Source organism: Dipteris shenzhenensis, chromosome 28, assembly GCF_047967505.1.
Source record: "Dipteris shenzhenensis isolate YYH24624 ecotype China chromosome 28, Dip_SZ_1.0, whole genome shotgun sequence".
Taxonomy (NCBI): domain Eukaryota; kingdom Viridiplantae; phylum Streptophyta; class Polypodiopsida; order Gleicheniales; family Dipteridaceae; genus Dipteris; species Dipteris shenzhenensis.
The window spans coordinates 33,105,110-33,121,870 of NC_141623.1; the positions used below are offsets into that span (position 1 = coordinate 33,105,110).

General features: G+C 45.2%; 1 protein-coding gene across 1 annotated transcript in view; it reads right to left on the reverse strand.

The window, feature by feature from the left end:
* Positions 1-1,629: 1,629 nt before the first annotated feature.
* LOC147883472 (nucleoid-associated protein At4g30620, chloroplastic-like) overlaps positions 1,630-16,761 on the reverse strand; it is a 30,239-nt gene continuing 15,107 nt past the window's right edge. The window contains exons 3-7 of the mRNA XM_087399710.1: positions 12,333-12,433; positions 12,137-12,176; positions 11,814-11,885; positions 5,695-5,751; positions 1,630-2,337 (exon numbers count right to left, since the gene is read on the reverse strand). Of these exons, the coding sequence (XP_087255836.1) occupies positions 2,263-2,337; positions 5,695-5,751; positions 11,814-11,885; positions 12,137-12,176; positions 12,333-12,433 (345 nt within the window). The 3' untranslated portion in view covers positions 1,630-2,262. The remainder of the gene's footprint in view (positions 2,338-5,694; positions 5,752-11,813; positions 11,886-12,136; positions 12,177-12,332; positions 12,434-16,761) is intronic.

A 16,761-nucleotide genomic window follows, 5' to 3' on the forward strand; every position in this document is an offset into this window, starting at 1 on the left:
CTACTCCAATGTACCAATGATATTGATTAGTATAGTCGGTATCATAAGCACAATAGTAACCTTACTTCTAAACAATTAGGTTCTACATATCATGCACCATCATCATTCCAATCTTAGTATTGCTAGCTAAAATAAAGATGTTGATTGCGACTATATCCATGATAATTTCCTCTTCCTCTAAAATTTTGATATGTATACACCTATTTGAAGAATTCTCATTTTTTCATAGTGAACCTCTAATGGATGAATTTGATGTGTTCTCTGCTTGAATGTTAATGTCGATATTGATGGCTGCCATAATTCTTATTTCACTATTGTTAAAAGATTCTCATGAAGAAATAAAATAATAGATCAACCACAACCCAACCTCAAAATGACCCTCTTGAAAAGAGAAAAGACATTCAACTCACACCCAACCTGAATAATATAGTGAACTTACAGCAAGCAAGAGGTGACCTTGCAAAATCTGGAGCACAAGCTCAAATCTTTATCTAAAGTGAAGACACTAGTCAAAGGGGATGCAAGCTGGTGGCAAGCACATTAGCTCTTACACTCAACTTAAATGCGGTTCGAGAGCAATCTAAAAACTAGACATGAGTGCTTAACAACCAACTTTACGAGGCTTATACTGAAATGTATACATAAGTCAACGACTTCAATGAAATGAACAATAAAAGTCATTGAGTCATGAGTATAACCCATGACAACTGATAAGCTACTTACGCTTGTGTCTTCCTTATGAGCATTTCAAAAGCTTAACGTAGACCACAAGAGACCTTCTACTACACCAAAGACCAAATTGGTGAATGGAACTACAACCTCCAACATCATTCTTGAGCTAGCAAACTTTTGATTTTCCAATTCAAAATGTCTTTTTTTGCATTTGGGTGCCGAGCCTACATGCTTGGCACCCACCACACAATAGCAAATAATAGCTTCATCATTTTCCAATTCCATGTGTGCTTACACCTTTCTTGCACCTTGAAACCGTGCAGCTTGCCAGCTCATTATGACAAAGAGATCCCAAACAATTTCAAACAACAAAGCACTTAATAGTATTTTGGAGATATATTATAATCATTATGGTTCAATTGGAAGCTGTACTTTGTACTTGTACTATCCATAGCGGGTCCTAAAATGAATATTGAAAGGGCACAAAGCCTTGAAATAGAGAATGACAATCCCACAGACACAAGGAAACATCTAATTTAATTTTTAATATCCATAATCGGTCTTAAAATAATCTTTGAAAGGGCATGAGGCACAAATCCTTGAAAGAGATTATGAAAATACAAGGAAATATTTAATTGAGTTACTAAAATAGGCAGACATTCATCTGCTCGACTGACTAAAGAGGGCAAGCATTTGAATTACATATTTTAATGCCTTAAAAGACATCATCATAACAACTAAAGAAATTCAACTCAGTCGAAGATTGCACCATTTCCATCATCAACAACAGAACCAAGGTAGAGAAACAGAAACAGAAACAGAAAAGTACTACAGCAGCATGCTATGCCTTCCCATGGAACAAGTTTTCAAGGGTGCCCTGGCCAACCCAAAAGCAAAGAGTATGCAACTACGCACACAAAATGCCAGAACCACTTGATGTAACAGAAGTCTGTAGATCTATTTATTGAAGTTTTAAAGTGCAGCATACAGTCTGCCCAGGGTAGTGCACCATACAAGAGCCAAAGATCAAACCTCTATGCTTTCAACGTAGGAAAACTATTTTGATAGGCCATGACACCAAAACTACATTTCCCATCCAAGTGCATTCTGCTCTTACTGCTGATCTTTTGTTAGCTACCAAAGGTCCAGCCAGCATACAAGATTATACAGCAAGACAACCCCAAAAATGAGCTTGACATTCTTCTTATCAATTTCCCTCACTATATGATCTCAGCGAACAACTTCAGTGACATTGCGAGGTTACAATTTTGCCTGTCAACATCCAACCGAGGCATAAAAGAATGTTGTGCTCATAGTAGCAGGAGGGTTACAAACTTCTCAAAGTGCTACATTATAAATGAAGATCCATGTCCGTGCATTGCCTTTCCTGAATGCTGAACAGGATGCTTGAGTAAAACAGTGGTCCTCCTAGCTTCCTGAGTCCGATTTTGAAATTACACAAATCAAACAATGCCCTTTACCTTCTGAAAGAGTCTCATCTTGAACGTACACTGATAAAACTTAGCTGTGAATTGGAACAAAACTGGTTTCAATGTACAAAGAGTGGTTGAATGACATGATCTCGAGTCCTCAATTCGGTCCACCACTTAGCCCCGGAGGCATGCCCAAACTTTCAGCAAGATTTTTCATTCGTTCTTTCATAGCCTACAGGTTCCAACAAAAGATGTCTCAACATCTACCATACACAAGCAGATACAATGGTAACATAGGAAAAATTCCCTTCTTGACATTGACTGTGAATTCACATGCTCAGTTGAAAGATCTCCTCACCCCAATGAATGTAGCAGAAAAAAAAGCACAAACCCAAACACAATAATCTGGGAGCTGACCAAAACCTAGCGGGGACATGTGCAGAAGTACATTCACACACATAAGACTAAAATACATACAGTCCAATGAAACCCACAATGCTTGAAGAGGCCCACAGAGCCACCTGCAGAGGGATAGGGGGGTGGGGGACGCTTTGGATTTTTTTGTACAGAGGGCTTCATCAGAAGAGACAATCAAGATCAGAAAAAGAATCAAAACAATGATGATGAGGGACCGCCCTTTGGGTCTGCTAAGAGAGTTAAGCCCAAGATAACTCCTTACTTCAGATCAATGCATTTTGCTATCTGGGCCATGTCTTGCATTTAGCAGCACGTGTTAAGTAGACATGTTAAGTGCACAGAAGTTTGAAAGGACCAAGGTGCAAAATACATCTGTTTTAATTCCAGACACATAAATACAATGGCAAGCTTAGGAAGGGGCAGGGGGACAGCAGGGACGGGATAAATGCACAGCTTTGAAGTCAGAACAACCCTCCACAGTCATGCCTCAGCTTCAAGTTCAACAACTCAAGCTCCTGGTTCAACTCGTCAGTCCAGGAAAGCCTCAAAACAGCAAGCCGCCGAAAAGGGCAAACGCCCAAATGATGCATGTATGGAAGGAGAAAATATTGCAAGAGAACTCTCAGCAGATATATCTAGATGAATCCAGGAAGATGCTAAAACTCATCCCCTAAAAACATACACCCTGCAGTTTCCATCTCATGATAGCCACTCATAAGGTTGAAACCATAAACTCCATCACGCATACCAGGGACTAGCTACTATGACATCCCCACTGACGTCATCAGCACCCAACAGTGGGTGTAGACCATAGTATAAATATGCCTCACACATACAAATCCACACATACTTGAGCATCCAATTATACAAAGGTCTTCCTACTGGTTTCTGTCAGCACTCTAGAGGTGAAGGAAAAACTCGGCCCTGACAAAGGCCAGCACTAAAGAAGAAGGCTAATAAAAAGGTAGTCCACATTCTCTTCATTCAAGCTACAGCTGCTTGTGAAAGTTTAAAGCCCAAGATAACTCCTTACTAAAGAGCTCTCAGCAGACCCAAAGGGCAGATGAGGTGGTCCCTGACACAAATGTGATGCCACAAGGACATGTTCCATTATGTAGGCAATATGTGCCCCTAGCGAACTTTAAATCTAAATTCAATTAATTAGTTGCCTTGCCCCCCTTCACTAAACACTGCCATTAACCTAACTTATGGGACCCTTGACGAAATTAATCCCGAATTAGCCCAAGTTCTAGGAAAATTTAATTGCCACCTTCAGTGCCTTGATTTTTCTAGGTCCTTCCTCCCCACAATCTGTTTCTCTGCCCTTCCTTGCTGCTCTCGATCCTACTTCTCTCCCTTCCCTTCCCAGGATACTAGTTACTCCGATCAGCAAGACTGAGTCGTAGATTGATTGCAAGTTCTCTAGGGGGACATATTTGCCGCTCCACCCCCTCTCTGGCCTCTTTACCTCGCCACCCATTCCTCTACCTCTCCATTGTTCCTGGCTCGGCTCTCTCCCCTCTGCTTGTCTGTCCCCTTCTCCTTGCTTCCCTCCTCTCTCCCTTTCCTCTTTGTTGCGGCTTGGCTCTCTCTCTTCCTCCCTTCCCTTCGCTTCCGTACTCTCTCTGGTCTCTTCTTGCTTCTCTCCTCTCTCTGACCTCTCTGGTCTGTCCCTCTTCTTCTCACGTCTGGCCTCTTCTCGCTTCTCTCCCCTCTCTAGCCTCTTCTTGCTTCTCTCCCCCCCTGACAGCCCCTTAGCCTTGCTCGGCTCGCCCTCTTCAAACGAAAGGACAACGTTGTGCTGTATTTTCTTAGGCGGAGCAGGAAATTATAGCTGTTTGAGCTGCCTGGCTTGGTGGAGGGAGGTGACTTAATGGAGAGCATGGTGAGGTCGTGGAGGACCATGGTCGGTTGAGAAGGGGGGAAAGGCTTGGTGGATGTGAGAGAGGCAATTGAGTGCGAGGGCGGGCTGAGCAACCTAGAGGGAGGGATGGAGAGGGAGAGAGGGGGACGAAGAGAGCGATAGATGAGGGAGGGAAGTAGGGAAGAGGGAAGAGAGAGAAGGGGAGAGTTGGAGATGGCGCGGAGGCGGAGAGGAAAAGCAGCAAAGGAGGGAGACTCAATACGGCGGAGGAGAGGGCAGCAGCGGAGGGGGAGGCTGAGGGCGCGGCAGGGAGCGACAGAGCAACTGGGGGTGAGCATTGATTGGCTTAGCTTAATTTGGCTAATTGAGAGAGGGTGCGTACTAACTTAGGTTAATCAACTTAATTTTTTGTGAGAGGGAACTAATTAATAAAATTTTATTTTTGTGGAGTCAGTATGTCACATAAAGAGTTTCAGTAGCATCTTGTTGGCAAAATGCATCTTAAATACATTAAACAAGGTGAATGATATTCAATCATTCATAAGGTCTGCCCAAGATCAAAAAAATAAACAAAAAGGAATCCACTGAAAATGGCGTGAAGGAAGAGGAGATAAAGGGGAGAGAGAGAGAGAGAGAGAGAAGAGGCGGTGTGGGAGAAAAGGTGGAGATCGTGTGTAAGAAGACTTGAGGAGATAAAGAAGGGAAGAGAGAGAGAGAGGGATGAGAGAGAGAGAAAGTCAACCACTTTAAAGTCTGCATTCAAGTCCAATGAAGAAGAGTCAATACGAAAAATGCACTTCCAAAAATTCAAGAAATGCCTAATTTCTGCTTTGCCAAAATTGCATCGTTGCTAAGGCTACCTTGAGGGCAGACCAAAAATACCTTTGCACATGGCTAAGTACTTAAATACATGTGTTTGTATCTATGTATTTGAATTTATGTATCTATTTGATGAGGATTAGAATTACTGCCTCTCATGTGCATAGAATCAAGGATTGTGTTAAAACAGATCAGTCAGTAGTATGCAGTACAGTATTAACTTGATTCGATTATAATGTACATATGATGCACAGACCAACTTTGGCAGCTCTGCTTACAACTGTCATCTCAATGCCACCCAAATTTACAGTTGATACTCACCAAGTCACTCGTAATCCATGTATTTGATATATAAATGGAGCATATACTTATTACCAGAAATGCATCTGACTTACTTCCAGAAGTTTCCACATAGCAAAGCAGGAGACACTGGCCAGGCTATTGCAAAAAAGCAAAAACCAAATTGAACGATAAGAGTATGAGGATTACCAAAACACTTTTTTGATGTGCATCTTTATAGGCTTCTGTCACCAAATCTGAAACCCTCTGCACCAAATACAGGAAAAACTTGTGTTTACTAGAGAAAGTGTAAATTCAATGCGTAGAATAGGTATAACCGCCCCCCCCCCCAACGCAAAAAACAACTTAATAAGGGAAAAAAAGGGCCTTATGTAATTCCATGGCTGGCTATCTATGCAGGCAAATAGGAAACCATAGGAGAAACCGGCCTTCAATAAATTAAAGGGCAGTAAAGCTAACAAGTAACCAGCCAAAACTGATACAATAACATATACCTAGATGAATCCAGGAACATTCCCAAACTCATCCTCTAAAAACACAACATAGTGCAGTTTCAATCTCATGATAGTCACTCACAAGGTTGAAAACCATAAATTCCATCATGCATAGCAGGGACTAGCTACTATGACATCCCCACTGACGTCATCAGCACCCAACAGTGGGTGTAGACCATAGTATAAAAATATGCTCTCACACATACAAATCCACACACCCACACATACTTGAGCATCCATTTATACAAAGTCTTCGTACTGAGTTTCTGTCGGCACTCCGGAGGTGAAGGGCAGACTCAGCTATGATGAAGGCTAGCACTAAAGGAGAAGGCTAATCAAAAGGTAGTCCAAAATCTCTTCATTTAAGCTACAACTGCTTGTGAAGTCTAAACATTTTCATTTTAGTCTCTCCCCAACGAGCATCTAAATCTAAATCTAGCTGATAGGGCAACGCACCATTTAAGATAGAAAGAATTATCACAATACCAGCAGGCCGCAACTTGATACAATAAGAATTCAACAAATATACAACTATCAAAATGGGAACTAGAGTGCCCCTGCACCAAGACAAAGACACGGATTGGTCCCAAACCTTGGCGCCCCTTTCGGTATTTCTTCAATTACGTGAGAGTCCCAAAATTCGAGGGTACATAAAGGACACATTCCTTCTTACATTTGGGCATTCCACATCCCATTGGGCATTCCACATACCCTGCATAGCCTTTACTGTTCACTGATCTCACCACTCCTGGCAGTAGTTCTCCATCCCTAATCCAGGAAGCTTGCGCACAGCCCGGAACTGTCACTCGTAACCACACTTGGCCACACAGTTCCCCATAGCCGTCACCAGTGCCCAATTAGCCATCCATCTGCTCAATGCAGAGAAAAAAAACATACATAAGCTTTCCCAACTGTCCAGGACTGCCACTACCTATAGTCTCACCCTATGGGCAGCACATATCCTGATACATCAACTTGTTCCCCATAAGAGAACTGATCACAACATAGCAAACACTATGGCAGTACACATGTACCATCCCTCTCAGGGTTCCAGGAATACTTTCCACCTCACGCATGGCTTCCCGTGTACCAACAATGAGCCATCTGCCTTAGCAACTACTGCCTGTATGTGGCATATCTCCTAGAGAAACCAAAAACATATTCCCATACGGAACATGTTACTTGCCAAAGCCTTCAATAGGATACACAATGAATTCAATCCCACTTGCATTCAGTGCTCTTCCCACTCTCAGTAGGCATCAGAGTTCCAAACACTAGCCCTGTTGGGCCCTGCTCTCACACCCAAATGACCTAGGGCAGCACCCCACAGAAAAGGAGAGAAAGAGGCTGCCACATAGACAGCATCATGGCTATCACGTGGGCAGCACATCTAGAGCTGTTATGGGCAGATCAAAGGACCAGAATAGTGCGGAAGCATGGCAGATCTGTACGGATTATAGATGCCTGCTGTACAGCTGGTTTCAGGAACATGTACGGAGCTCGGGTAGGAGCCCTAGAGCTGCTGCCTAGATCTACGTGAATGATCGTCTGCATAGATCTACCTGAATGAGGACCTCACCGCTCTACATGTAGAGGAGAGGCGCACTCTCGTTCAGCCACGGGACATTGCCCGCAAGGACAGGAAATGGGCAGCAATTCAAAACGGGCGGCTTCTGATAGGCCCTCAACAACAGGCATCTGGCCACTCCCCTACATACGGGGGCGGGGTCTATGAGATTAGGACCTTGACATGCATTGTTTGGAACTATAAATCCAAGGAGATTCCCACAAGACAAGGTATAGCCTTTTATATAGAAACCCATCAGAACCCTGAATGCTCTTTGCCTCCACATGGAAGGCAGCATTTCTTGACGAGACTGGTGAGACAAGTGGAGTGCATAGATCAAGAGGAGCGGCAGTACTATACAGATCATCTCTCATTGGGACGATCTCCATCGAGAGGTGAGATAGAAATCGAGACTAAGTATCACCTTTCGAGTGAGGTAGAGAGGATATGCAAATACTGTCCCGTACTACACCAAAAAAAGCAAGGAATCAAACACATCAAAGGCTTCTACTGATGGCTGCTTTTTTACAATCCAGCCAAGGTAAAGCTGCATTCTCAGTAAAAACCACGTCTCTCCTAACAATAACCTTGCATGTGCTAGGCTTATAGTACTATGAGTAGTTTAACCAATGAAAATACATTTGATTGCCTTATCTTCCAGCTCATGCCCCGATTGAGAGGGAATATGTGCATATGCCAAGGGCCCAAATACCCACGTGTGAAACCATAGGCTTCCCACCCATCCATGAGTCATAAGGAGTGACAATCTTCAATGCCCATGTGAGTACTCTATGAGCACATAGTTGGCACACACAATGGCATCCAACCAAAAGTTGTTTGGCAAAGACTTCCCCTTAAGCATGCATCTTGCCATTCCCATCAATGTCCTATTTTTATTCTCTGCGACTCCATTATGTTACGGCATGTATGGCACTATGCACTAATGCATTATGCCCTAGCCGCTATGAAATCTGAAATTTCATGGGACATATACTCAACCACCTGCCACTGCAAAGGGTCAAGAGCTTGTTTCTCCTCTTGTTTCAACCATGGCAAGAAAGTTCTTGAAACAAGAGAAGACATCAAACTTGGACTTCAAAGATAAATAGTGAAGTCATCCACAAGGGTAACGTATAAATAGCCCCCAAGTAATGATGTCCGTATCGGCCCGCATATAAATCACTATGCACGGGATGCAACTTCTTGAATGCACCAACATTTGAAAATGAGAACCAATGCATTTTTCCCAACAACCACCCCTCACAAAGATGTTTTTTAAGTGCATGCATGGATGAAAGGTCTACCACCATGTCCTTGGAATGAATTTTCACCAAACTTACATAATTGACCTGTCCTAATCTCGCATGCCACGAATGTGTATTTGAAATGGCAAGCATTGGAAGGTTCATCAACGTGACATTAAGACCTTTTTCATGGAAATTTGGGGGAGGACGTCTATGTTAGCCAATCTCCTGGTTTTGAGGTTGAGGAGTCTGAAAATAAGGTAAGCCAGCTGCGCAAGGGCCTTTATGGCTTGAAACAGGCACCCCAGGCATGGTATACATGCACATTTGATATGCCTTGGTTTTCAGAACAGCGCCATAAAAGTAACTCTTTATGTCCAGAAGGGTGGAGCAGATTTGTTCATATGAATTCTTGATGTGGATGACATGCTTGTAAGTTGTCATTGAGCCAGATACTCAGAAAATTGCAGCCTTCAAGGCTGATTTGCAGAAATCTTTTTCTGTGCCAGAGATGGTCTAGTTACATTACTATCTTGGCATGGAGCACCAATAATGAACAAGTCTAAGTACATTGGACAGCTCTCACATCACTTCTGGTTCAAAGTTTGTAAGCCGTTTTCAACACCATTGGAGCAGGCGTCCATTTCTCCTCAGAGGATGGGAGTGACCTATTTGATGACACTCTTTACTAGCAGGCCGTTGGCTCCCTTATCTATTTATGTCACACTAGCCCTGATCTGCAGTATGCAGTTTCTCAGTTCAGCACGTTCATGCACAAACGAAGTCACCGCATTGTCAGAAGTGAAATGTGTCTTCCGATACTTGTTAGGCACACAGCATTTCAGGTTTCTGTGTGATGATAAGTCTTCACTAGTTAGCATGCTTTTACGAACAGTGATTTGTTTTGTTATTACAATATGCAGGTGTCTCATAGTGGCAACTGTTTTATGCTTGGCTCTTCATGGATTTCTTGGTTCAGCAAGAAGCAACCTACAGTTACTACTTCTTGTTGTGGGGCTGAGTATAGGGCAGCTTTCACAGCTATTGTGGAGTGTGTCTGGCTCCATAAGCTACTTACAGATTTTGACTCTGCCAAACCTCGTACACTATCATCTACATAGACAGCCAGATCGCTTTGGCCATTGCGTGCAATCCTATGTTTCTTGCACGTACCAAGCAATCACTATGTTCAAGAGTGACCATCAGCTGGAGAAATAAAGTTGTCCTATGTTCCGACGGAGGATAACTTGCAGATCTCTTCACAAAGGCTCTATCGCGACCCAAGTTTGAAGTTTTCGGCAAGCTTTACACTTGGTAACTTTATGTGATTCTGCTTTCCTTGTACTATCATAGGTTGCTTATCCATCCCCGATGACCATGTTCAACCATGATTTAGTTTCCAGGTATTCCTGAGATATATCCAAGATACTTCAGCCATACCAAGAGGGGGATTTGTTGCCACTTTAGCCTTGGTATGGCCATGCAGGCTAGTTAGGACTAGTTAGTCCTAGTTACTACACTTAGGGCATTTAGTCCTAAGTTAGTTGGGCCATATATTGGCCACTATTGTACTTTCTCATTATCCATCTGCAAGTACACTCCATCTGCTTGTCCTCTTGCATTCCAACTTCCTTCCATTGCACTCCCATCCAACAGCTTTGTCACGTTGGTCATGCATATATAAAAGTAATATAAGACTACAGCAATTATATGACAGCAACAAGTAAAATTTCTAATACTGGGGCCTACTAAATTACATCACCCAGAGATCCCACATCTCGTACGATGCCTACCTAACACCTGTTCTCACAACTAGAGTAGGACCTTCATCCTTTGGTACGGCATTTCATTGTGCATCCTTGTATTATTTACGACGTGTTGGCACCTCATGGCCTCAATCAAATTAGCCTCTGGTTAATCATCAATCTTTTTGTGAAGGTTCCAATTTAATATTGCGATGGCATCACATCACAACCATCTTCACAATAAGTCCCTCCTTAGTACAAAACACAATGATGACTCTGCATATTGTGAATTTTAATTCCTGAATCAACATGAAAGTGAATCTTGCCCTCAGATAGTCATCCTCATGCTCTAAGGTCCTCTTCAATACCTCTTGAAACATGGCAACTAGCTAATACAATACCTTCTTCAACTCGTTAACTTTGTATTAACCCTTGTCCTTTTACACCAGGTAATACATAAACTTTCACAACCTTCTCTACACCTATTGAGGCACGAAATCCCTCCAATGTTCTGGGAGCTAGTTTTGAATGAAATAACGTAACCATCCCTTGGAACGCCTTGTGGAAGAGCTATTAGAACGCCTTGTGGAAGAGCTATTAGGGCCCTATTCCAAGGTGGTGAGTCATGGTCAATTTTTCCTATTTTAACAACACTGCCACTGACGCTAGAGTCAACCAAGTTATATTTGACCAAGCCTCACCAATTGACAAAGATTGGCGAGGTTCACCGAGGTTAAGGTGTGCTTTCTTAACCCCTCAATCAAATACACATTTAAACAGAATAGTGATCATTTTTCCCGTCTCATGATGGCACTATTTCATATTACTAAAATGATACAAAACTACTCGCCATGGTTGTAGAACTCCCCCAATCCTTTAAAAATGGCTTGTCCTAAGGTATACTTCGATTCTTTAGAAAATATTTGTGAAAAGATTCCCTCCAACCCCACATAGCTAGGGCCAACAAGATACTGATTTATCCCGGACCTGTATATTGGGATTGGGCCCAAAACTTACAATACAATTTATTTGTTGATCTTGATTCTAGCATCTTTTCTTCGAAGTATGTAGGGCAGAGAATCTAAAACAAGAAAAGAGCATAGGATTCAGCAGTATGACTTATAAAAGAAGAAATTATTACTCACCCTCATTTCTAACATGGACACATCACAAAAAATAGATGCTGAAGAAACGTTGAAACCCAAACTCAATGTGAAATGCAATCTACATAGAACAGATCAAAGTGAATTCTTGATACCTCTGCTCCAAGCTCCATAGCAGCTTCAGTGATCTCTACACGAACAGGTTCTTGATTTCCAGATAATGTCACCTACTTGCAACAGAATCAAACACACTTACATAATCTTTGGCAAGCTACATCCAGCTGCTGCCATCTAAGCCAGGAGACTTAAAAGAGCATATACCCTTAAGAAGGAATGGTGTTTAGAAATTAGAATCCAAAAAATCCAACAATTTACCCTTTTACTATACCAGCCAAATTTCTCACTTTATAGGCCAGCATCTGCAAGCAAGGCTGAGAGTACTTGTTCTATGCTTAGGAGCAAGTCCTTGTTTGCCTACCTTGATGAGCTCGCCCTCACAATAGCCATCAAATTCTGCACTGCAACATCCACAGAGAGAAGTTCAACCAGCGGCCCTGCATAAAAATGTGCCGTTTACGCATGACTATGCCACTTGCATTTAGGAGGGAGGCCATTTAGCCTCCGAAAAAGAGAAAATTTTCAAGTGCAAGGAATATACTGTACAAAAAGCTTACGCAGCAAGCTCCTTCTGCACACGAACAGCCTCTACTTGTACTACCTGCTGAGCTTTCCTGACAGTCTCATACAGACCTTGCATGTTGCCAAATAACCCAGCCTGTGTAGCAAAACCAAGTCCGAGTAATTTGCACCTCAACAGTAGAACAGAATAAGTACCACATGTCAAAAGCAAGAAGGATTCACAAGAACACGTCACTAATAAGGACACTATACTAGGAGAAAGCAAAAAGGGATCAAATAACTGAGAGATAAAGCAGCAAAAGTATTTGGATGGCATGATGGGCCCTGCCACACTTTTAGAAGGCATGCCAACCCAAGCTACCATCCCCCCAAGTGCACACTTGTCAACTGCACTGTAAGTGCTGATGATCCCAAGTGTACACTGACACATCACCTGAGCCATGGGCAGCTTGATAACAATGTCAAATCATCTTCTAAACCCTTGCGTGCAGCAGCGATATATGCCATCTCTCCTCATCTGTTGGATCCACAAACCTATCGAATGGCCTGTAAGTGCAATTAGCCAAAGAAGTAGGAGATCTCATGCTAGCGATGACTGACTCAAAGCCATGACCAAGGACGGCAAACGAAACCTGCTCCTCAAGCCAATGCCTCTCATATGATGGGGTCCAACGAGAGGTCGCTAGCTAAAGTCACCAGCAATGCGAGTCGTGTAGAAAAAGAAGAGCCAGTCCAAGACCACTCTTTAGGGTCCCACTGCACCTTGCAAAGTGAGCGATCTGCATAGATAGTATTGGATCTCATTGGGAATCCAATTTTGGAGATCTACCCCTACCACCTCCCTAAAAGATTATCGTGCGCATCGTGTAGCCCTCCTACCAAGGCTCTAGCATGGCTCCATCAATCTCGCCAATCCCACATCCAACTCCTCTCATCCATGACAAGGCATGTCAAGCCGTTTTTCCTCAAACATCTCTAGCAATTTGTCCATTACCCCAAAAATCATGCCCAGCCCCATTGTCCCACTATGCCCATCCAATGTACTTCCTAGCCCCTAGGATGGAGCCCTCCAAATCCCAATTACCAAGAAGATCATTTCCTTACTATTGGCATAAAGCACCTTACCCAGCTTACACAAGAAGTCCACGCTGTTTTACAAAAGCAAATAGGGATCTATCATTGTGACTCTTGTGGACTTAACTGCACTTCAAGAGCAGATTTTTGTGTTTTCTTATATCTTAGAATCTCAATCTTCCATAGGATTAGAGAATGATATATATGATAAACATCAACAACTTACGTCAGCAGGCCCAAGTTCAGCACCCTCTCAAGCAAGAGCAGTAGGAGTCTCAGACCCCATGGGTTACCCCCTCAGAAGGGAACTCGACATAGGTTAAAAAGAAAAAGAAAACAAGCAAGCAGGCCCGCAAATGCCGCAGACAGAAGGCCAACTGTAGGGAGAGGGACATGGTTGACCGAGAGGCCTCGCAAGAGGAACGGCAAGAGCCCCCCCCAGAAGCGGGAGCCTCTGCCCATCCAGCCGATCCTCCAACTTCGGAAGTCCAGCCTCCGCACCCACCCTTGCAACAGTAGAGAGCCCCGGAAGCTGTAGATGCGGCAATGGCGGAATCCGAAGTCGCTAGCCCGACGGGGACCGTGGAGAAGTCAATCCAGAGCCCCGACGAGCCTGATCAACAGAGGAGCCTGAGGTCGCCCTTTTCCCTCCTCGTCCCCCTCCCCCAACGACCCCTCCCCCTCCTCCTCTTCACTTCCCCCTCCCCCTCCAGGGTTCCCCCGGGCCCCGCCCCCTCCCCCCCCCTCGGTCTTCCCTCCGATGGTCGCTCTCACCACCCGTCCCCCACCCTCTGTCCCTCGCGTCCTGACCTCTTCCTCTCCCGCCGCTCCCCTCTCCGCTTCAGTAGCAGCTTCTTCCGCTTCGACACCCCTGTCATCAGGCAAGGGAACAACAACGCTCCCTTCTGCCTCCTCATCGCAGCAGCGGGTCCATTCAAAGAGGGATCCTAAGAGTCGAGGCTCGTCCTCCCGATCAGCAACTCCCAACCTCCAGCCTGAGCGTCCCTTACCACGGGACTTCTGGAGGTTAGGACCCTGGAACTATCTGAAGATTCAAGACTCATACCCTCTACCATTGGAGATCACGCTCATGGTCCTTCAGCCCCGCAAGGGGGGTTTGATCAGTGCAGTGGGATCTCAGACACACCCCGTTTGGAGATTTCCGTTTACCTCCACAAGGTTGGAGAAGTGGTCCCCAGAGGTGTTTGATGCTATTTTGGGTAATCAACTTATGCTCATGATGGACGAGTCGATGGGACCACAGGGACTAGATCTTTGGTACGCCCATGGCGTGGAGGTGAACTTTCAGCTGAGCTTCATGTGCGAGGAGCCGGTGTGTGGTTCAGCAACAGGAGTGATCAAATTACCGATAGAGGCAAAGGTGGACCAGGCACACTTCTGGCCCCTCCATACGTGTGCGGACTTGTTCGGGGTGGAAGCCTCCTTCATGATGAAGTGGGCACGGAAGATCGGTATTGAGCCGGTATCCACCCTAGTACGACGCCGCACAGACACTGACTACTCGCCCTCCAAACCCCCGGCAAAATCACACAAGTCAATCTTTCTAGGACAAGCACCCACCCACAGGAGAGCCTTGTTCTCGACTCCCCTATCCTCATAAGCTGGACCATAGTGAGTTGGAACGTACACGGGCTCCACGACCGTGTTCGTAGCCAGCCGCAGTACCTGATGCTCCGACAAGAGTTGCAGAGGGCATTGGTAGGGCGTGCAATGGACATCCTCATGATTCAGGAGCACATGTTTTCAGCAGCAGACATCAGACGACGCCATCACCTTCTTCCAGGAAGAGGTCCAGAGGAGTGGTCTCCCACAGTAGGACGGAGCGGAGGGGTCTACATCTCAATCTCACAGACCTTGGTTGTAGAGGTATACGATCAGGGCGAGCTCATTCTAGGACGGGCAATTTGGATGGGAGTTCAGACACGAGAGTTCCAAGATTGGAATCCTGAACGTGTATGCCCCAACGTGTAGACAACATCGCCCGGCCTTTTGGAGGAGGCTGTCAGAGTGTTTTTCGGATGTTGACTCCTAGATTGTTGGAAGGGACTTCAACAACCTGGAGTTTGGGAAAGACAAGCAGGGCGGCGCCTCGTTCTCTGAGATGCCAGCAGCAGAGCGTAGTACCTGGGAGCAGTTCATTTTCATGATCAGTGGCAGAGATCCATGGAGAGAGCCAAAGTTCAACAGGACTCCTGACAGCCTTCTCTTCTCCTTTGGACAGAGGAGACACAATCGATTGCTCGAGAGATTAGATCGCTTCTATGTTGGGGACTGGGCATTACACAGAGGCGGCGCTACCGAGATTCTGGTAGGTACCACGATGTCCGAGCACTCTCCAGTGGTACTTCACTTGGATTAGCCCCGCCGAGGTCTCCCCGAGAAGGGGGTCCGCATCCCAGAGAACCTCTTGCAGGATGAGGAGATTCAGTAGGTTATGGCAGAGATCTGGCAGCACTCAGAGATGGCACCGAGTGAGGGCTGGGCGGCATGGGTTGCCGATGCGATTCAGAGGAGCAATGTGGAGTTGCAGGCTCACACCCTCAGGCGTAGGAGGACCCTCCAGGAGCGCAAGCGGGCTTTGAGGAGAGACCTCGCCTCCATCGAGAGGCTCAGGGAGCAGGACCCAGTGTCTCAATGGCTTAGTGATAGATTGGAGAGCGTAGCTCACCAAGCTGCGGCGGGCTGAGTTCTCCTATCATTCCTCTCGGGCCCGATGGGTACAGCAGGGGGATAGGATGACGAAGCACTTCTTTCAGACCACTGGGCCCCGATCGACCAGCACACAGCTACAGCGTCTCCGGGACTCGCAGGGCATCATGCACACTGACCCGTAGGAGATTCTTGACATGACACCGATTTTTATAGCCAGCTCTTTCAGACAAAGAGGATGACCCCAACCGGTCTTGTGGCCCGAGAGCTTGTTTGGGATCACATTCCGACAGTAGTCTCGCGGGACCTATGCAACAGACTTGAGGAGCCTTTCACAGATGAGGAGCTCTGGGAAGCCCTCAAGGCTCTCCCGACCCAAAAATGCCCGGGGGAGGATGGCTTGACTCCAGCCTTCTTCCGAAACTTCTGGGAGATTATCTCCACCCCTTTCTGTTTAGCTTGCCAGGAGATTTTCGACACAAGCCTTCTCCCTCAGTCCTTGCGCAGGAGGTGGATTTGTTTGATCCCGAAAGGGGGAGATAGGTCAGATATCCAACAGTGGAGACCGATCACTTTGCTTGATACTGCATACAAGATCCTTGCCAAGGTCTTGAGTTTGCGGTTATGGCCTCATCTTACCGACATCATCCATGACATACAGACTAGGTTTGTCCAGGAGCGAGCATCCTGGACAACATCTTCACATTCTGGGAGGCAGTG